Genomic DNA, 22,476 nt, shown 5'->3' with positions numbered 1-22,476 from the left:
GGCGCCTGCTTCTCCCTCTGCCTGTGTCTCTGCCTCTGTGCGTCTCTCATGAATAAATAAATAATCTTTAAAAAAAAATCACCCATAATTCCCACTGATAATTTAGAGGTCAAAGACCCATAAGTAGCCAACTTATCTTCAAATTCAGTAAGAGGGGATCCCTGGGTGGCGCAGCGGTTTGGCGCCTGCCTTTGGCCCAGGGCACGATCCTGGAGACCCGGGATCGAATCCCACGTCGGGCTCCCGGTGCATGGAGCCTGCTTCTCCCTCTGCCTGTGTCTCTGCCTCTCTCTCTCTCTGTGACTATCATGAATAAATAAATAAAATCTTTAAAAAAAAAAAAAAAAAAAACAAATTCAGTAAGAGTATACGTTTCAGATTTCAAAATGAGCTATCCAAATTACTTGTTACTAGCACTCATATAAACAGGAAATGATTTTCAAAAGCAAATGAATAAAAGCGACTAGGGAATCAAATAAATCAGATATACCACAAAAGTAAAAATATGGTATATGAATGCTCAATCTTCCAAAGATTCTGCAGATCTTCTACTATGACTATGTGAGCCAGCCTTAAACACAGGGTGAAGAACTGACCCAGGCTCAGCCACTAGATTATTGTGGAACCTCAAAGCACTTAATTTCTCAGTGCCTCTGTTCAACTAACAATGAGAGTTGGACTGAAGTCCCCGAACCGCAAAACTGAAGGCAATTTAGGCCATTAGAGCCACCCAAGGTACCCTGACAGATCACCCAATTCCTGTTTTAACACCTGCAGAGACATGGAGTTCAATGATCTCTCTTCACAAAAGTGACATAGTGTTAAGAATCTCTGAGGAGGGACGTCTAGGTGGCTCAGCAGTTGAGTGCCTGCCTTCGACTCAGGACGTGATCCCAGGTCTGGGGATCAAGTTCCGCATCGGCTTCCCACAAGGAGCCTGCTTCTCCCTCTGCCTGTGCCTCTTCTCTCTCTCTCTCTGCATCTCTCATGAATAAATAAAATATTTAAAAAACAAAAAGAATCTCTGAGGATTCTTTTGTGACTGAGCACAAAAGTGCCCACTCTGGTATTTTTACTCTGGGTCCTGGTTCCACCACTAAGATCTTCTGAAGATGTACCTTTGAGTACTGCTTCTGGCTAAACCCATTAGGTAATTTAAAGAGGGAAGAGAGAAGAATGCAAGATACCCTTCACAAACAACTGTGAATCTCCTGAGGAATTGTTGCAACTGTGGAGTTCAGCTAAATAAAATCACTGGTTTACTCTATTTGTGAAATAAAAATTATCTTAACATAAGTAGTCGAACGGGGAAAACTGATGCTGAAGCACCAAATGATTACATTTAAATGGCTGACATTTAAAAGCCTCTGAATACTCACATTATTCCACATTCATTCATCTCTGACTTCAACCTCATTCACCCACAGTCAGTTCTATGCTATGGCCCAAAATGAACAATGACGACGACGATGATGATGTATGTGAACTTGTTCCAAGGACTTGGCATATTTTTAACTTAGTTAATCTTTATAGCAGCAATATAAAGCAACCACCATTATTAACCCCATTTTATAGTTAGTGAGTTACCAAGATGTGGTAAGAGTATACAGTCACACACCCAAGGTCACACAGCTAGCATGTGGTGACTTCCAACCCAGGAAGTCTGGCTCTCGTATTTATGCTTTTAACTACTTTGTTTTGATAAGTTACTGTTCTCAATATCAGAAAAATTACTCCACCCTCACCTTACACACAGAATTTAATGTTTGTGTTTCATATCAATGCTGGCCTAAACTACTTACAACATTTCATAGAGCCCTAATTCAGCGTCCACTTCCACATATTAGCCTATCATGTTGAAGGCACACAGTAAGCACCCAATAAATACCTGTAAATATCTGTTAAGGGCAGCCCGGGTGGCTCAGTGGTTTAGCGCCGCCTTCGGCCCAGGGCCCGATCCTGGAGACCCGGAATCACGGAATCAAACCCATGTCGGGCCCCCTGAGTGGAGCTTGCTTCTCCCTCTGCCTGTGTCTCTGCCTCTCCCTCTCTCCCTCTCTGTGTCTTGTCATGAATAAATAAATAAAATCTTTTAATAAATAAAATATATATATATATATATATATCTGTTAAAAGAATTAAATCTTTCCCAATTCCCTCATTTTCCCAAAAGTAACCTTTCCCACCTCTGAATCCTTCCTTCCCCTCCCCCAGCACTTTGCACCTTCTTCCAACACTTTTTCTGTTCTATGCTACCACTGTGGTAGCCAGCCTCCAAGATGGCCCCTAAGGATCCTCACCTCCTCTATTCATACCCCTGTATAATCCCTTCCCACGATGTGTGACCAATAGTATAATGGAGAAATGATGGTATGTGACTTCTGAAGCTAGATCAAAAAAAAACAACAACAACACAACTTGGTCTCTTGGATTATTTGCTCTGGGAAAAGTCAGCTGCCATGCACTGAGGGCATTCAAGTAGTTCTACGGAGAAGCCCATACTAAGAGAGACCTCCCACCAATAGCCTACAGCAACTTGTCAGCAATCTGAGTAGCCACCTTAAGAGGATCCACCAGCCTGTCTTCAGATGACTGCAACTCTAGATGACATATCACCACTGCAATCCCTTGAGAGGTCCTGAGCCTGAACCACTGCTCAAGCTGCTCCCAAATTCTTGGCTCACAGAAACCGTGAGAGATGATGTTTACTGTTATCTTAAGCACTAAGTTTTAGAGTAACATGTTATACAATAATAGGCAACACACCTAACAGTCTCTAAAACTCTAAGTTCCTTAAGAGCAGAAATTTGATTCACAAAATTTGTTAAAGCCTTAGAATTAAACAGTACTTATATATAATGGTGCAGTGGGCCATTCCCTTTATTCAATGTTCCTTTTCTTCCAATGTATAAGCGTTTATTAATACCTATATGGTATATGCCTGTACCACTTCATCTATAACCTGTCAGTGTCCTCCCTCTTTTCTTTCAAGACCTTCTGAAATATAACCTCCTGACCAAAGATTTTTTTTCAGCAGACGAAAATGTTCTTTTTTTTTTTTTAATTTTTATTTATTTATTTATTTATGATAGTCACACAGAGAGAGAGAGAGAGGCAGAGACGCAGGCAGAGGGAGAAGCAGGCTCCATGCACCAGGAGCCCAACGTGGGATTCGATCCCGGGTCTTCAGGATCGCGCCCTGGGCCAAAGGCAGGCGCTAAACCACTGCGCCACCCAGGGATCCCCGACGAAAATGTTCTTAAATCAATTCTATCAACCTTAGTATTTACATAAACATGCAACTCACTGTAAATATGTATTTATTCATATTCACCTTTTAGTCAACAAATATTTACTGAGTATCTGCTATGTCCCAAGAATTGCTCTTGAGCTAACAGAATAAAAGAAACAAATTGCCTTTGTGGAGTTTACCGTTCATAGTGGGTTCTCTAAATATAAAAACCTCTGTTATTAGGACTTCAAAATTCTAATTGCCCTTTCAAAAAAATTCATTATTCACAACCATTTTACCTCTTTCCTTTTCTATTTCATTGGCCATCCTTTTCTTTATACACTTAAATATTTAAGCTATGGCCTCAAGAAAAGTCCATATCTATTTAATAGCTTTGTTAAGTGCCCCATATAGAATCTGTATATGTCAATGTCTTCCATTAAATGTTTCCATGAACCACTTCTTAGAAAATATCACCACACTTATAAACATAAATACCACTTGATAGCCTTTATTATACACGTTTTAGCAACTCTAAATCAAATATGAACATTTATTTCACAGAAAGTAATTTGTAATTTATGTAGTAATATGACATATATATGTCATATATATATAGCTGGAACAGTCTCACCTCGTTTATTTCTGTACTGTTAAAAGGAAATGAGCATACATACTTTTAAATCAGAAATTCAAGTCCTGGCTCTATCACTAACTGTGCAACCCTTAGACAAATTATTTAACTATGCTGAGCCTCAGTCTTCCTATCCTAAAGTGGAGGTAATACCTGCCTCATAGGGTCGTTGTGAGAATTAAGTGGTAATATTAAAAGCCTAACTTAATGCCTATTATATAATGGGCATCAAGAAATGTCAGTTTCCTTCCACTTCCCTAGGGCTTATACCTGCAGTCAGAAGATCTATCAAGAAATATTTCCAAAAAAAAAAGAAAGAAAGAAAAAAATCTTCCCAAGCTCAGTTACTTCTGTTTGGAATGATCTTCCTCTCCTTCATCTAATGAGTTAAGGATCAGCTCAAATGCCATCTTCTCTTTGAAGTGAAAAGGAAAAGCTCCCTTGACCCTCCCATACAGTTCTAGAGTTTATTTCAGTGTGTTACAATTATCTGTCACTTTCTGCCTCTCCCACTAGATAGACTGTGAGCTCATATGAGCAGAGACTATACCTCACTTACCCTGATAAACTCGGCTTTTAGAAAAACAGCTGGTGGAGGACCTGGGTAGCTCAATCAGTTAAGTGTCTGCCTTTGACTTAGGTCATGATCTCAGGTCCTGGGATCAAATCCAGCCCAGTATTGGGCTCTCTGCTCAACAGGAAGTCGGCTTCGCCCTCTCCCTCTGTGCTCTTTCTCACTCTCAAAGAAATCCTTTTTTTTTTTTTTTTTAAGATTTTATTCATTTATTCATGAGAGACACACAGAAAGAGGCAGAGACACAGGCAGAGGGAGAAGCAGGCTCCATGCAGGGAGCCCAATGCCGGACTCAATCCCGGGACTCCAGGATCACGCCCTGAGCCAAAGGCAGACACTTAACCGCTGAGCCACCCAGGCATCCTTCAAATAAATAAATCTTAAAAAAAAAGAAAAATACCTGGCATGTTATAGGCAAGGAACAAGTTTACTGAATGAATAAATGAATGAAGTCATTACTTAAATAGTACCCAAATGTACTGAGTGACCCAAACTTTATGGTTTTGCCCTTTATGGGCTGAGATGCTGTTTCATACTTCTTTTGAATCCCTTCCTCATAGCAGTCAGTAGAGGACTAAAGGATGTGGAAAGTCTGCAATAAATACTTTTGGATTATGGGATACATCTTACTCTTCCATCTCATGATTTTACACCAAATAAAAAACTTAACCAAAGAGATGTGACTTGTGGAAGCCTTTCTAAACAGGGTCTCTTCCTAACAGTTACTGGCAAAGAACTGAAGCCAATACTAGAACAGACTATAGTCAGTTTTTCTTTGCACGGGCTTTTGAAAAAAGCAGTAATGGTCTGCCTCTTTTAAAATCATTTCACTAATTAACTATCATAAAGCTCTTTGATTCACTATGAAAAATGCAAATGACATTAAGCAAAACTTAATTTAATAACTTTTAGCCAAGGGTTCCCCACCCTGCAGTCCCAGGGCCATGTGCCAGCTGGCTGTACCACCTCACTCCTGGGAGGTGGCTGCTTTTCAACAGTAAAACTGCTTAAGTGAAATTTGTGGAGTTTTCGGGGTCCTCTAATATGAAATACATGAATTTCACTTTTTACTAAAAATAGTATGTCACGAGTTTTGGCTTCAGGTAGAAAAGATCTTGAAAAGATCTCAAAAGTTGGCAAGCTGGGAACATTTCAGACTTCTTACAAACTTCAATGTGAAAACACAAGAAGCTAGGTGTAATCTCATTATTATTTTTAAGTGACATCTTTCATATTCCTGTATACACATACCTCATGCCCAGTACAGCTGAGTGTCCACCAAACTGCCTTTTTGTTACGCTATATAATAGTGAGAAAACAGAGATCCGGACAAAGCCAATTTGGGCCGGTGCTTGAATACAAACCGATCTACCCGTCGTTCTCAACTCACAATGATCCCATGTAGTAGGTCTTATGCCCATTTTCCTGATGAGGAAACCGAAGCCCAAGATTACAAAGCCGGCGAAGGGCAGCTTGGCGAACCTGATCTGAAAGCTCCAGCCCAAGCTACTACAGAGTATCAGTGCTTTCCTACGGCACCGGCCAGAGTGGGAGGTGGAATCAAAGCGTCCTGACACTTTCTTAGAGGGTCAAGTTCTTGGCCGTCAAGTTTCAAATCGGCCAGAGCCCTTACACCTGGCGGCATTCAGGTGGCCGACACAGGCATCAATCAACAAGTCCAGGTGAGGCTCCCTCGCCAGGGAATCCTAGGATTGCACATGGATCCGAAGGGTCTGCACAAGACCCCAGGACCCTGCGGTCAAAACACACCCGGGCGCAAAGGGTGCGGGACCGCCCTCATCCCCTCACCGGCGCTGCCAGGCAAGGCGGCTCACAGGTGCACGGCCGCGCCCCGCGACGCCCGCCGCGGCTGGGGGACCCGGCCGGGAGGCGAGGGGCGGGCGAGCTGAGCGGCGACGGGATAGGGGCCGAGCGGCGACGCCCGCGCAGACACACCCCGAGGGCGCGCGGCGGGGTCGCGAGGAGAAAGGATGCTCGGGGCGGGGCCGCGGTGGGGGAGGGGCTCCCTGCCCGGACTCTCACTCACCGCCTCGCGCTCCTCCCGGCCAGAGCTCCGCGGCGGTCCCCCTCCGGCTCTCGCCGCGCGTCTCCCCTCCCGAGGCTCAACGTCTCGCCAGTGCGCACGGAGCTGAGGAGAAGTCTGCACGAGAGGAGGGTGTGTGGCGAGCGGAGCCGAGGGGGTGGGGAGGATGGAACGGTCGCTCTCGCCGCCGCCTCGGACACCACAGACACGGCCGCCGCCGGCTCCTCTCAGCCACGGAAGCTGCGGCCCCTCCCACCACGCCCGCCTCCCGCCTCCCACACCGCCTGCTGGAAGAGTGACGGCGGCGCTGGCCAATCAGAGGCCTTGCGGAGGCTGGGACGGTAGAACTAAAGGGAGGGCGGGAAGGGAGGGGTACGGAGGCGGTGAGGACGGCGGCGGGACTTCCTGTGACTGACGGCCAGGCGCAGCCAATGGGCAGCGAGAAGATGACCTCATCGCCAAGGGAAGTCTGGAACTGGCGGAGCAGCGGCTGGGAGGTGGGAGGAGGTCGGCGACGAGCCGGAGGCGGGGCGCCGGGGCCTTAAAGAGACCGAAGCCCATTGGTCACCCCGCCGAGGGAAGGGCGGCGGACCGGCTGGACTTCGCCAAGTTGCCAAGGGGTCAATGCCGCGAGCCCTTAACTGCATTAATCCTCCTGACCCAACCCGATCCTTCTAGGGGCTAAAGGGTCCTCGCCTGGGGCTCGTAAGTTGATTACTTCACTTTCACGCTTCCCCAGAGGAGGCACAGTAAATTCCACATTGGCCCGGAGCCCTGAATTCCCGTTACAGCCCCCGCCCCACCGAGGCCCGTCGCCTCGTTTCTCTGAGTCAGTTTCCCCTAGGGGAAAAGGGAGGATATTAACACCTACCCACTTCTCCCTACCTGCCTAGAAGGTTGAGATCATCAACAGCAAAAGTGCTTTGGGCCTCGGGAAGAAAAGGCGCTGAATGAACCCAAAAGCTTCTCCCAGGGGACTCCAGGAAGCACATCTGTAAAAGGGAAGGTGTCACTAGGTGACTCCCGACGACTCTTGCAATTGCAAAATTCTAAAATGCTGATGTCCTACTCTTTCTGGCATCCTCTCCTGTAGCAAAGGGGGCGGGGGGCATGCACGCATGTGCACGCGTGGGTCTCCTGCATTAGGCGCGGAGGCCACACACGGACCCGGTTGGCTTCAACAAGGAGAAAGCAGACTTAAGGGAGAGAGAAACAAGTAAAGCGAGATCTGCGGTGGGAAGTGCCTTGGTGCCGGCAGGCCATTTGCTCCCTCTCCTCCCGCAATGGGAGGGAGTCCAGAAAAGGAGAAATAACTCCAACTTGGCGGGTGGAAAAGAGGGGGGAAGTGCTTTCCCGAAAGCTTCCTCGGGATGGTGTCGCCTGGCAGGGTTGGAAGGAGGAGTAACAGTAGCTAGAGGAAGAAGGGAGCTAAGTAAGACGTTCTTCCAGGTTCCGGGAGGAGCAGCCAGGCCAAGGCCCAAAGATTGAGAGGGGCAACTCAATGTTCCAGAGTGAATTCTTACTATGATCCCCTGCTCTCCCCCAGATCTCCCATGACCATGACGGCCTGTTGGTCTGTCAGAGAGAATGCCTCCTTTTCGTCTCCAGCCGACAGCTGCAAAAGCCAAAGTGGCCCTGGATATTCCCAATTATTTATCTGTAAGTCAGCTTCAAGTTTAGCGCAAGGTGCTGCTGGGCACAGAATCTTGAAGTTCAGCGGGATCCCAGTGGCCCCTTAGTCACACACCTTCCCTCCAAGGCAAGAATCGGTCCACAAAAGACGGGATAAAATGATTTATTCAGCAGATATTTCTTGAGTAAGACGCTGAGCGGGTGCGTTCACCAAACTGGGGAGAATGAAGGCAAATGGTGAGGTGATTGCAATGCCAGGCAGCATATCCCGAGTGTCAGGATTAAAAAGAGGACACAAAGGTGAACCTTAAAGGAGAAAGTACTCTGGTTTGAAATTGGTGGGGTGGGGCAGGTTTCTGCAAGACAAGACTGGGGCGGGGCATTCCAGATAATATCTACCTAGACACAGCCTTTATGAAAAAAACAAAGCGAGAAGGAAGCACAAGCATATTTTATGAGTCATGGTAAGAGTGATAAGCCTGTTCCCAGTCTGAGGCATGGCAAGCTTACCACCTCTCAAATAGGTCTGTTCCTTTTCTGGACAATTTAAATTGCAATTATTTTGTATCCATATGCATGTACAAGCTACTTATTTATTTACATGTCTATATTTTATGGATAATCTACATCCATCCCTCTAACCTCTGAGTCTAGGTCCTAATTATCTCCTAAACCTTCAGAGAACATGTCTAATCCCTCTTCATAAGGACAACATCCCAAATATTTGAAGATTTGTCATCTATGCCCCCCTTTCCACACCTTCTGCCCTTCCCCAAAACAATAAAGATGAAGTCACCTTTTATTTTGCCAAATTATGGTTTCCATCTTGAGGACTTCATGTAGACATCTTTCAGATCATCAAGATCTGTTGGGAACATGTGTTATTTTTGTCCTTCCAGCACACATTCCCTTTCTTCTAGTAAGAGGAGCCTAATTTCTTCTAGGGAACCAGTCCTCCCCACTGTCTGTCAGTATGGTAGCCATGGGGCTGACTTCACTACTTTCCAGGGGCAGCACTTTGACAGTCCTGGCCCATCAGAGCACTGCTTTCCTCCTCTTTGTGCTCCCACCACCACCACCACCATTTGCAATGATTGATTTAGGGAAAGGTGTGTGGCCCAAGACAGTCCAAGCAGAATGAGTCCTGGAACCTTAGTTGGAACTCACTATATGGAGAAGTTTCCTTTGCAAGGAGGCTGCTGAACTACCTGGCTCATCCCCTGCAGTTGACCAGGAGGACCACGAAAGAACTTGCTCAAGAATACACAAAACCAATATGAAAACAAACTATCAGAGCTGAGGCACGGATGAAAGCTACAACAGGCAATGACTCTCAGAACCTGGATCCAGCTATTTTCTGGCTGTTTGCTTTTGTAGGTGTCTTTCATCAGAATCCTTAGAAACAGCCTGCAAGGGAAATCTGGGAATGGGATTTATTAAGGGGAGAATAACCCATAAGGAAGGAAGTTGAGCAGGACAAGCAAAAAGAAAGAGCTAGGCAGGGATCCCTGGGTGGCGCAGCAGTTTGGCGCCTGCCTTTGGCCCAGGGCGCGATCCTGGAGACCCGGGATCGAATCCCACGTCGGGCTCCCGGTGCATGGAGCCTGCTTCTCCTTCTGCCTATATCTCTGCCTCTCTCTGTGTGTGTGACTATCATAAATAAATAAATAAGAAAGAGCTAGGCAAGAGGCAGCTTGATTTTGCCTTGGCCTGATCAACAACGGAGAGCTCTGGCATAAAACCACACCACGGAGTTATCCCCCCAGGAGGCATTGGGCAGCTTTGTGTACCCAAGCATCAGTCAGCCACTGGCTGTAAGCCATCGAGGAGTGAAGGTCTCCAAAGCTGCTCCCTTCTGCTAAAGGCAATTCTCTGGAATTTCGGGCATCTGGGAACCCTTAGCTGCCAACACTCACAGCAGCTGGGGGATGGGTGCCCTGGCCTGTGAAAGAGATCTACGAGGCGCACCATTTGTGCCTACTCTGTAGGCCAGTACATTCTCTTCCCAGTTGGGTTTCTGTTCCTTGCAACCAAAATGTGACCACAGTGTGATCTGATCACTAAAGTACAGTGAGACTTTACCCTTCCTTAGTCTGTCTCCCTACATCCATGAGCACTGTAGCCTGTTGCCTCAGCAAATTTAGAGACTGCCCTGACCCTTTGGCTCAAATTGACTTTATAACCATTTCTTCCTTTTCCTTTAAAGCTTCCCCTCCCCCTACAAACTGATGCTAAGAAAAATTCACCCTTTCTTGTACTTCTATAATTAATTCTTGGCCACGAACATAGGATTTCAGGCTTAACCCTGCTAATAATGAGCAGCTAGTGGTTGTTTCGTCCATTTCCATCCTTTGCTGCACCTTGCTATAAATACATGCTGATTCAGCTCTGTCATTCCTCAAACTAGCTACCACTTCTCGTACTGTCGCTATTGCTGAAAGTCAGGGCAAACCCAAAGACAGCAAACCCCTAGAGACTGATTTTCCCCTCCTTCCAACCTGTGAATTCATACTTCTGGAAAATTTACTCCATTTGGCTCTTCTTTCTCTTCCTGGAGAATTTCTCCAAAGGTGTTTCCCAGGACTTGACCAGCCCCATCCTCGACACATCCTGCTAGTTTCTGTTTCTTCTTAAGTCTATTCAGGTTGGTCCCTCTGCCTAAAAGTCTTTCCTTGTCTCTCTATCTAATCAAATCTTGGCTCACCTTCCTCCTCAACACCCCCAGGCCCTCTCCACTATTCCTCCAGCCGAAATGGATCTTTTCTTTCTCGACAATCCATAGATTGTCTGCTGTGCCAAGCCCAACACTAAATATCCTAAATGCATTTTCTTGTTTCATCCTTGTTGTAACCCTGAGGTGGGTGCTGTTACGATCCTCATTTTTTGATGAGGAAACTGAGACTTAAAGACATAATTAAGAAAATAACACACAGGGGCACCTGGCTGGCTCAGTAGGTAGAGCATGTGACTCTTGGTCTCTGGGTTGTGAGTGCAACCCCCACATTGGGCCTAGAGCCTACTTAAAACACACACATACACACACACCACATAATCACATAGCTACAAACTAGCAGAGCCATGGTACGGATCCTAAAATTAGTATATTAGAATTCTAGGTGTAATACAATAAACATTTGTTGGCTACACACAAGGAACTAGAAGAAACATAAAAAACTGAAATAGACAACCCTTGCCCACAATCAAGAACAGGGTTCACAAATAACACCAATGTGAACAATGCTAAAGTCAGTAAAAATGAAGTAAGAAAGAGTTCATGTCTTACAGAAAATCCAGTAACTTCATTTGAAGGAGTGTATGTTTGACAGGAAGCAATGAGGTAGGGCATTCCAACTGTGAGTAATAGAATGGAGGGAGGAAAACACGGGACATGTTTAAACAAAGGAGTTGTCTGGTTTGTTCAAGAGATAAGGCTTGAAAGTTTGGTTGAGGCCCTATTGTAAAAAAAGTAAAAAATGCCAAGGTAAGGTTGGTACTGGGCTTCTGAAAACAGGATCCAAAATGTGTTTTAAGATTTACATGGGAGTTAACTGATTAGATTGGAAGGAGACTGAAAGGGGGTTGGGCAAATAAATGAGAAGACCACTACTGTTTTCTACCCCAGAAGAAATTAGGACCTACGAGGGTCAATGCAGTGGGCTTGGATTACTTCCCCCACCCCTATATTCTGTAAACACTTTCTGTATCTCTTTGTCCCCTAAAGATCATACAATCCTTGAGAAGTGTCAATCTTTATTTTTTTAAGATTTTATTTATTTACTCATGAAAGACACAGAGAGAGGCAGAGACATAGGCAGAGGGAGAAGCAGGCTCCCTGCCTGATGCAGAACTCCATCCCAGGACCCCAGGAACATGCCCTGAGCCCAAGGCACTCAACCGCTGAGCCACCCAGGTGCCCCTTAAGCCTATTCTTATATTGAATTTGGCTCATGTGTTTAGGGCCTACTTGGGACTGGAGCTGCAGAGAGGCAGAGAATCACAAAATGGATGGGCTTTTGTCAGAGAAAAGGAATCCAGGCTGGGCTATGTCTTTCCTGGAGGACGGCCTTAATTACTAAAGAATTCAGCTTTTAAGCCGTTCTTTGGCGTCCTCTAGTGGTTGAGGTCTGGAACTCCTTCTTTACTCCCTAGATAGAGAAATCGCAACTTTGGTAACAGCGTGAGGGGTGAAACCCAATGGTAAGTTCTTACTGCTTGGAGAGCATAAAGATTTTGTTTTAGAATAAAAACTAGCAGAGCCTTTTTTTGTTTTCCTTAAATGAAAACTGACCATGCTGTCATAATCGAGGTTGAGGACAATCAGACACGAAATTTAAATGGATACCAAAACCAAGCTCAATGATCAAGATAATATTTCAATGCCATATTTCCAAAAAAATAAATGAAAATTAATGCCCTCCAAACCCTATTAATATTTAAAATATAGAACAGACGTGACCTGACCTTGCGCTTGCCTTACCATGCCTCACTAGTCTCACCCAAACCTAACCACAAGAGCACAGGCACAGGATCCTATAACTTGGCCCTATCACAGGGCTTCCAGGTGGAGGTGGCACCTCAAAACCTCACCAAGGGAAACTAGAAGTGGTGCTTTTCACCAAAGAGCCTTCATAGAAGGGAGAAATCCCCTGCTAGCCTGCTAGCCTATTCAGAAGGCCTGCATCGGGATCCCTGGGTGGCGCAGCGGTTTAGCGCCTGCCTTTGGCCCAGGGTGCGATCCTGGAGACCCAGGATCGAATCCCACATCAGGCTCCCAGTGCATGGAGCCTGCTTCTCCCTCTGCCTGTGTCTCTGCCTCTCTCTCTCTCTGTGACTATCATAAATAAATAAAAATTAAAAAAAAAAAAAAAAGGCCTGCATCTTTAAGGCTCTTGTGTAGGCCTATTTTGAATGTAACTTCATAATATATCCATTCTTGGTTTTGTTCTGTCACCCTTTATTGAGGTATATATACTTCAGAAGCATACAGAAAAGTGCATACATCATAGCTGCAGGATTTGAAGACTTTTCACAAACAGAGCACATATGTTTAACCAGCACCCAGATCAAAAAAAAAAAAAAAAAAAAACCAGCACCCTTGGGGATCCCTGGGTGGCGCAGCGGTTTGGCGCCTGCCTTTGGCCCAGGGCGCGATCCTGGAGACCCGGGATCGAATCCCACATCGGGCTCCCGGTGCATGGAGCCTGCTTCTCCCTCTGCCCGTGTCTCTGCCTCTCTCTCTCTCTCTCTGTGACTATCATAAATAAATAAATTAAAAAAAAAAAAAAACCAGCACCCAGATCAAAAAAGAGAAATCCCTCTCGTGCCCCCTTCCATCCATTAGCACCCTTAGTTAGGTATCTCTCTATTGATGTCTTACAGCATAGATTGGTTTTGCCTATTTTTGTTCTTTCTATAATTCTACAAATGGAATGACAGAATCTAAAGTAATGGGGGCAGGCGGGCTGGCTGGCTCCGTGGGTGGAGTGTGGGAGTTTTGATCTCTACATTGGGCGTAGAGATTACTTAAAAAAAAAAAAAAAAAAAAAAAAAATATATATATATATATATATAATAAAAGTATTTAGAGTTTGGCTTATTTTGCTCAACACTCTGTAAGATTAGGCCATATATTTGTGTGTGATTATAGTTTGCTTATTTTCATTGCAGTGTATGAGTATATTATAATAAACTTATCCATTCTGCTAACGTGGTTGTTTTCAGTGTGGGCTATTACACATAGGACTGGTATAAATATTCTAATGCATGTCTTTTGGCTCACATACATGCATTTTGGGAGTGCATTTGCTGGGTCGTAGGAGAGGCATATTTTCAGCTTTTTTTTTTTTTTTTAAGATTTTTATTTATTTATTCATGATAGTCACACAGAGAGAGAGAGGCAGAGACACAGGCAGAGGGAGAAGCAGGCTCCATGCAGGGAGCCCGATGTGGGATTCGATCCGGGGTCTCCAGGATCGCGCCCTGGGCCAAAGGCAGGCGCCAAACCGCTGCGCCACCCAGGGATCCCTATTTTCAGCTTTATTGTGTACTGCCAGCTAACTTTCTAAAGTAATCGTAGCTGTTTACATTCAATGAGAGTTCCTATTGCTTCACGTCTTCCTTTAAACTTGATTTTTTTTTTTAATTTTTTTTTTCAATTTTCATTTATTTATGATAGAGAGAGAGAGAGAGAGGCAGAGACACAGGCAGAGGGAGAAGCAGGCTCCATGCACCGGGATGCCCGATGTGGGATTCGATCCCAGGTCTCCAGGATCGCGCCCTGGGCCAAAGGCAGGCGCCAAACCGCTGCGCCACCCAGGGATCCCTAAACTTGATATTTTTGATCCTTTTAATTTTATCCAGTCAAGTTGGAAGGACATCACATTGCAGTTTATTTGCATTTTACTGATGAGTAACAAAGTTAAAAATCTTTCAATTTTTAAAAAGATTTTATTTATTTATTCATAAGAGACACACACACACACAGAGGCAGAGAGACACAGGCAGAGAGAGAAGCAGGCTCCATGCAGGGAGCCTGATGCAGGACTCGATCCCAGGTTTCCAGGATCACGCCCTGGGCCAAAGGCAGACACTCAATCGCTAAGCCACCCAGGCATCCCTCCATTTGTTTATTTAGCATTTAGAGAGCTTCTTTTGTGAAGTGCCTGTTCAAGTCTCTTGCCCATTTTTCTGTTGGATTGTCTATTGTTTCCTTATTGATTTATACAAGTTCTTTATAAATTCTGAATTTGAGAGCTTTATCAAATATATGTATTGAGAATATCTTACCCTATATTGTGGGTTGTCTTTTTATTCCCTTAATGGTATCTTTTGATAAACAGCAGTTCTTAGTTTTAATATCATTCATTTAATAAATTGTTTTCATTTATGATTAGCACTTTTTGTATCCTTTTGGTGAAAGATCTGCCTATTCCAATGTCATAAAAATGTTCTAAATTTTTTTTCTTTGAAGTATAGAATAGTATACTAGAGAAGAATGCACATATGATAGGTATAGAGTTACTTTTATTTTCATTGTTTATTTTTTTAAAGATTTATTTGAGAAACAGAGCATGCGTTTGGTGTGGGGAAGGGATAAAGGAGGAGAGAGAGACTCCATTGAGGAGCCTGATGCAGGGCTCTGTCTCATGACGCTGAGACCATGACCTGAGCAGAAACTGAGAGTCGGTTGCTCAACTGACTCTGCCACCCAGGCACCCCCAGAGTTACTTTTAATGAAAAAAACAAAGCCATATTTTTAAATTAGGTAATTTATGTATCCTTTTCACCTACTCCTGTTCTACAAGACTGTAAACTTCTTACAAGTCTCAATTCTGCAGGACGCCTGGGTGGCTCATCAGTTGAGCATCTGCCTTTGGCCCAGGACATGATCCTGAAGACCCAAGATTGAGTCCTGATTGGGCTCCCTGCATGGAGCCTGCTTCTCCCTCTGCTTGTGTCTCTGCCTCTCTCTGTGTCTCTCATGCATAAATAAAATCTTAAAAAAAAAAAACTCTCAATACTGTATCATGGAACGATGTGACCAGGTGACAAAAAAATACAGAGCCAGGGAGCTAGTCTAAGAAGGACACACTGAATGCTGAGGGGCACACACTTGGGAAGAGTTGCTCCCATTTCTCTCACTGACACTATAGCACAAGGAGGCAGAGAGGAACATTTCCCTGTTGCTAATCTTCATGCAACTAGCTCCTTGGGTTCAATCCTGGCCTCCTGGGTGTTGGGCCTCTCTTTTGGCTGCCCCAGGCCAGGTCTCACTTCCTGCGGCCCCTGTCCTGACAGCATGGCCTGTTTTGCATTCTCTTCCCCTCTCAACTCAGGGCAGACCAAATCTGCAAGAGCCTTGTGAGCCTTGATTAAGAACTTAGACTTTGTCTAAGCCACTGAAGGATTTTAAGCAGAGTGGGTGACCTGACCAGATGTACAGTGTTTACTTTTTTTTTTACCCTTTCTGATTATAACGTGCAGATACAAAAAAAATCGCACCCAATAAACACTGAGCACAATGAATTATTATAAGGCAAATATCCTGGAAACCACCTTCCAGGTCAAGAAATGGTGCTTTGTCAAGCTCCTCAATGGCCCTTCTATGTTTCATATTCCAAGGAAGTCTTCCTGACTCCCTCCAAAGTCACCTTTTATCAAAATCACTTCCTTCTGTTTATAGTTTTATCACTCAGATGTGTATATCTAAGCACTAGAGTTTCATCTTGTTCATTTTTTAAAGTCTTTTCTTTTTAAATATTTTATTTATTTATTCATGAGAGACCCAGAAAGAGAGGCAGAGACACAGGCAGAGGGAGAAGCAGGCTCCATGCAGGGAGCCCAACGTGGGACTCGATTCTGGGTCTCCAGGATCACGCCCTGGGCCAAAGGCAGATGCTCAACCGCTGAGCCACCCAGTCATCTCCCCACACACACACAAATTTTTTTTATGTAAGCTTTGCACCTAGCATGGAGCTTGAACTCATGACCCCAAGACCAAGGGTTATACCCTCCACTGCCCTGACTGAGCCAGCCAGGCGCCCCCAGAATTTTTATTCATCTTATAACTGGAAGTTTGTACGCTTTGACCACTTTCATCCATTCCCTGCACCTCGCCCCAACCCCTGCTGCCCTCTGAAACCTCCAATGTGCTTTCTGTTTATGAGTTCAGATATTTTTAGATTCCACATGGAAGTGAGACTGTACAGTATTTGTCATTCTTTGACTTATTTCACTTAGTATAATGCCCTCACGTTCATCCATGTTGTCAAAATTGGCAGGATTCCCTTCCTTTTTATGGCTGAATAACATTCCATTGTGGAATATCCCATTTCTTTATTTCCTACATTTTCTTCATCCATTATCTGTCAACACTTAGGTTGTTTCCCTGTCTCAGCTATTGTAAATAATGCTGCAATAAACACGGGTGGTTCAAGGACCTCTTTGAGATAGTGACTTCATTTCCTTTGGATATATACCCAGAAGTGAGATTGCTGGAACCTGGGGCAGTTCTATTTTCCATTTTTTTGAGTGATTTCCATACTGTTTTCCATTGTGCTCGTACCAATTTATATTCCTGACAATGCACGAGGGTCCCCTTTTCTCCACATCCCCACAGTCACTTCCCTCTTAGGGCTGTTTTTACCGCATCCCATAAGTTTTAGTATGTTGTGCTTTCATTTTTCCTTGTCTTAAGATTCTTTTAATTTCCCTTTTGGTTTCTTTTTTGATCCACTGGTTGTTCAGGGAAGTGCTGTTTAATTTCTGCTTTATTTGTGAATTTTCCAGCTTTCTTCCTGTTAACTGATTTCTAGTTTCATATCATTGTGGTCAGAAAAGATACTTAGGGGTGCCTGGCTGGCGCAGTGGAGCCTGTGACTCTTGATCTTGGGGTTGTAAGTTCAAGCTCCACATTAGGTGTAAAGATTACTTAAAAAAAAAAAAAAAGATACTTCATATAACTTCTATCTTCTTGACTTTATTGAGACATGTTTTGTGACCTAACATACGAACCATCCCAGAAGATGTTCTATGTGTGCTTGAGAAGAACGTGTATTCTGCTGTTGTGGGATAGAATGATCATACATGTCTGTCAGGTCCGTTTGGTCCATTTGGTCATAGAGTTGTTCAAATCCACAGTTTCCTTATTGATTCTCTGGATGGTCTAGCCTTGTTGAGAGTCTGGGTGGGATTAAAGTCCCCAGCTATTAATGTGTGGCTGCTTATTTCTTCTTTTTGCTCTATTAGTCTTTGCTTTACATATTTAGGTGCTCTGATGTTGGATGTATAAATATTTACAACTGTTATATTTTCATGATGAATTGATCCCTTTATCGTTACATTAATAATTTTTGTCTCTTGTGATCATTTTAGCTTAAAGTCTATTTGTCTGACATGAATTTAGCTACCCCTGCTTTCTTGGAAATGTCTTTTCTCATCTCTTCACTCTCACTTTACTTGCATACTTTTTTTTTTAAAGATTCTATTTATTTGTTCATGAGAGACACACAGAGAGAGGCAGAGACATAGGCAGAGGGAGAAACAGGCTCCCTATGGGGAGCCCAATGTGGGACTCCATCCCAGGACCCTGGGAACATGACCTGAGCCAAAGGCAGATACTCAACCACTATGACAGCTCCCCTCTTTTTAAGTAGGCTCCACAACCAGTGTGAAGCCCAACACAGCGCATGAGCTCTCAACCCTGAGATCAAGACCTGAGATCACAAGTTGGATGCTTAACTGACTGATCTACCCAGGCGACCCTACATCTTTAAACCTGAAGTGAGTCTCTTGTAGGCAGCATATCATTGTGTGAACCTTAAAAATAAAAACTACCACAACACCTGGGTGGCTCAGTGGGTATGGGATACTTCGGTCAGAATTTGATTGTGTGACCTCACTGCAGTATGTATTAGAGGAGGGCTCCAACTCACTGAAGGATTTCTGAAGGATAGGTGTGGATTATTTTCCAGAAGGTTCACTAAGCTGACAAAATACACCCACCTGACATTATGTGTGCCACCCCCTCGGCAACATGGACACTGGGGTCGATCTGTTCCGGTTAGACTGCTTCTGGCTTCAAATAACAAGAAAAACTTCAAATAATCTTAAGCAAAGAGGAATGTATTGTGCCACCCAACAGTGGATCAGGCTCCAGTAGTGCAAATCAGATGCTCAATAATGCCATAGAAGTGCCGGGATTTTCGCATCTCTCTCTGCCTTTCTTCGTGTCAGATCCATTTTTTTAAAAAGATTTTATTTATTTATTCATGAGAGACACAGAGAGAGTCTGAGGATAAAGAGACTGAGGATATTATTTGGATGTGATGTCCACAACTGCTGCAACCATCTTGTGGCCAGGAAGAAAACTAGATTGAAAATGGATCTGACATGGGATGCCTGGGTGGTTCAGTGGTTGAGCGACTGCCTTTGGCTCAGGATGTGATCCCGGGGTCCCAGGATCGAGTCCCACATCGGGCTCTCTGTACCCTGGAACAGAGATGTAACCTAACTGGGCCAGACAGAGGGCTCCCTGGGACTTTTGCTGCAGTCCTTGGGAAAAGATGCTCTTTCTTTCTTCTCTAACTTCATAAACTATAAAGACAATGTAGGCTTACTGTTAGGCAGCAAGCGAAGAGTTGGAGATATTTTTTTTTTAATTTTTATTTATTTATGATAGTCACAGAGAGAGAGAGAGAGAGAGAGGCAGAGACACAGGCAGAGGGAGAAGCAGGCTCCATGCACCGGGAGCCTGACGTGGGATTCGATCCAGGGTCTCCAGGATCGCGCCCTGGGCCAAAGGCAGGCGCCAAACCGCTGCGCCACCCAGGGATCCCGAAGAGTTGGAGATAAAGCCCAGGAATGACAAGCAGGAGTAAAAGATGAAGAAAGACAGGAACAGGATCTTCATGCCACATTCACATCTCTGTATGGAGCCATGCTTGAAGCCCTCAACACTTGGAGGCAAATCACAAAGTAGGGAGAGATAAGGACTCCAGCAATTAGCTGTAGTTCTTTTGAGCTCTGTATTGATGGAACAGGTTATACTGGTTTCTCTCCCTACCAAAGTTCCACCACTAGAGCAATGCTCTGAAGTAATTTTTCACATGCCTGTATGTGCTGCCATCCTACAGACTTTTTTAAAGTAGACACTATGCTATGGGGCTTGAACTCATGACCCTGAGATCAAGACCTGAGATGCAATCGAGAGTCAGACGCTTAACCAACTGAGCAACCCGGTGCCCCTACCGATTCATTCATATTTTTTTTTAAGATTTATTTATTTATTCAGTAGACACACACAGAGAAAGAGGCAGAGACATAAGGGGAGGGAGAAGCAGGCTCCCTACGGAGACCCCGATGTGGGACTCAATCCCAGGATCCAGGGATCACGACCTGAGCCAAAGGCAGATACTCAACCACTAAGCCACCCAGGCGTCCCCTGATTCATTCTTAAGTTGGTTATTTTTTTTCTTGTCTGAATAGACGGGGATACTCAATACCCCACTGCCCCTGACTCCTGGAAAAGTATAGAGTGTGGTAAAAACTGCGGCAGCAAAAATACTGATTAGAGTCAAGCTAAATGATTACATCCCACTAATGGTACCAGCTCCCTGCAGGTGAACAACATGTACCTTGTGATAGCAGTAATAAAGCAGGCACTCACAGTAGAGAAAGGCAGGGCAACTTGGTGGAAAGATAAGCCTGGTTTCACAGCTTGGCTCCGCCCTGCTAGCAGGTGACCTTAGGTGATTTCCTGGGTGTCCCTGAGTTCTGAATCTTGTCATGTGCCAATTAGGCAAAACATTCCTGTTGTAACAATCTGGGGCCCCAGCCCTGCTATGAGGCCCAGCTTTCTGAGACACACCAAGGGAGAGTGGAAGTTCTTTCTCAGGTGTCCCTTCACTCCCAGCTCTGTTGGGGGCTTCAGGTATGGCTGGATTCAGGACTCCAGAAAATAATCAGAACTCAGTTATCTCACCATTTCTCTCTCTTTTACAAAAATGGTTTCCCTCTCAGCGGGGAGGGGGCCGGGGGTCAGAAGGTCTTAGACTCTGGTGTGGGTCAGGATCTGGATTCTTGGGCCTGGTCCCCTCCAAGGGGCCCAAGCCAGAGGTGTTTCTCTTTCTCACCTGTTGTCTCTTTCCCCACACTACAGAGACTAAGGAGAATTACAATAAAGAATTTAAAGCTGTGGCCTAAATCTGATGGTAACCAGTATGGGACCTTGAGCCAGTGACTTTAACAGAACTTTTGCAAGCAGGGAGTGATAATGTATTCCAGTGGTTAAAAGATGTACCAAGAAAGAAACCACACCAACTGTGTTATGACAACACATCCTACCCATAGTCTTGGGACAAGCCATAAGCCAGTCACAGTGACTTGTTGCTTTGAAATTCCTCTAATCACTTCTGTGAGATTCACAATCTCTCCTGCATCACTTGATGTATGACAGCCAATCTTTTCACCCATATCTTAGGAACAAAATGTAGCACAACTTCCACTCATGGTTTGCCTTCCTGTCTCCGGTTCTGTGAAGCACTTGCTGTTGCTTTGTAAGAAAAGAGCCATCATTCCTTCAAAGAGAAAACTTGGTTTCACTAATATCAGTTTCACTCCTTGCTCCCACATCCCTGCCTTTTTCATCACATAATCCCTTTTTTATCTGAATGCTAAATCACAACATGATTTTTTCTGAAGATATTTGAAACAGCATTAAATTCAGTACATGCAGTACCAGCACAGCATTTAACTCAGTTGGGGTGAAAACACTATGAACAGCTGTGCTCAGTCTCTCAAATTTGCAAACAATGATGGCTCTATTAGGACTACACTCCTAACATCAGAGATGTTAAAATGTGTGTATGCGGGTGTGGGGTGTGGGGTGTAGGTCTTAGAATTAGTTACATGTGGTAATAAATATTAGTATTGCTTAGTGACAAGTGGCAAAAAAATTCAACCCTCTACAAAGGGGTATATTGATCCACAGAAGTTCAAAAGTGCATTATTCTAGCTTCAGGTATGGCTGGATTCAGCGCTCCAGGAAATAATCAGAACTCAGTTTTCTCACCATTTCTCTCTCTTCTACACGGATGGCTTCCCTCTCAGGTTTCACATGGTATCAAGCTGGAGCCAGCAGCTCTAACCCCCCACATCTTCTTGAGTTTAGAGTTCAGTAAAAACGAATGAGTGTCTTCGTCGCAGAATTTTTATTTTTTCATTTTTTAAAAAGTAAACTCTACACCTGAGGCTTTAACTCATCACCCGAAGATCAAGGGTCCCGTGCTGGACGAATGAAATCAGCCAGGTGACCCCTCCATCCCAGGCCTTTTTTTTAAGATTTATTTATTAATGAGAGACACAGAGAGAGAGAGAGAGAGAGAGAGAGAGAGAGACAGGCAGAGGGAGAAGCAGGCTCCACGCAGGGAGCCTGAAGTGGGACTCGATCCCAGGTCTCCAAGGTCATGCCCTGAGCTGAAGACGGCGCTAAACCGCTGAGCCAGACTTTTAAAGCGAGTCTCAAGCCTCTCATTGGCTCTGACTGGTCACGTGCCCAGCCCTGGCCCAATGAGCGTGGTTACTGGGTCAGTTACTATGCCCCTGCTCTGAGGTGCCTCTTTGGCAGCTCCGGGGCTGCTGGGTCTCCAAAGGGGACGGGAACGAGGAGAAGGGACGTGGGGCCCCCCTAACAGTAGGCGTGCTTTATAGGTGGGCTGCGGGGAGCGAGGCGAGCCTAGCCCTGAGCCGTAGCCCACTTAGCCCGGGCTGAGCCCCTCCGCAGAGCAGCGGGGCCGGGCCCTGTGACCCGGCGCGCGGCTGGAGAGGACCTCGGCTAGGCCCCACCGGCTGCATCTGAGTCA

General features: G+C 44.9%; 2 protein-coding genes across 4 annotated transcripts in view; one reads left to right on the top strand and one right to left on the bottom strand.

Moving 5' to 3' along the window:
* The window catches only part of MRTFA (myocardin related transcription factor A), a 198,047-nt gene extending 191,804 nt beyond the window's left edge, over positions 1–6,243 (bottom strand). The window contains exon 1 of the mRNA XM_072843822.1: positions 5,831–6,243. Coding sequence (XP_072699923.1) covers positions 5,831–5,861 — 31 coding nt within the window. The 5' untranslated portion in view covers positions 5,862–6,243. The remainder of the gene's footprint in view (positions 1–5,830) is intronic.
* Positions 6,244–6,952: 709 nt separating this feature from the next.
* Positions 6,953–22,476, top strand: part of MCHR1 (melanin concentrating hormone receptor 1) — a 34,617-nt gene continuing 19,093 nt past the window's right edge. The window contains exons 1-2 of one of the 3 annotated variants that reach the window (XM_072843838.1): positions 6,953–7,189; positions 8,031–8,143. In XM_072843838.1, the coding sequence (XP_072699939.1) occupies positions 8,038–8,143 (106 nt within the window). In that variant the 5' untranslated portion in view covers positions 6,953–7,189; positions 8,031–8,037. The remainder of the gene's footprint in view (positions 7,190–8,030; positions 8,144–22,476) is intronic. The other 2 variants (XM_072843840.1, XM_072843843.1) reach the window with 2 other exon arrangements.

Source organism: Canis lupus, chromosome 11 (genome assembly GCF_048164855.1).
Source record: "Canis lupus baileyi chromosome 11, mCanLup2.hap1, whole genome shotgun sequence".
Taxonomy (NCBI): domain Eukaryota; kingdom Metazoa; phylum Chordata; class Mammalia; order Carnivora; family Canidae; genus Canis; species Canis lupus.
The sequence above is the reverse complement of the archived record's forward strand: the minus strand, read 5'-3'. Positions and strand labels throughout refer to the sequence as shown.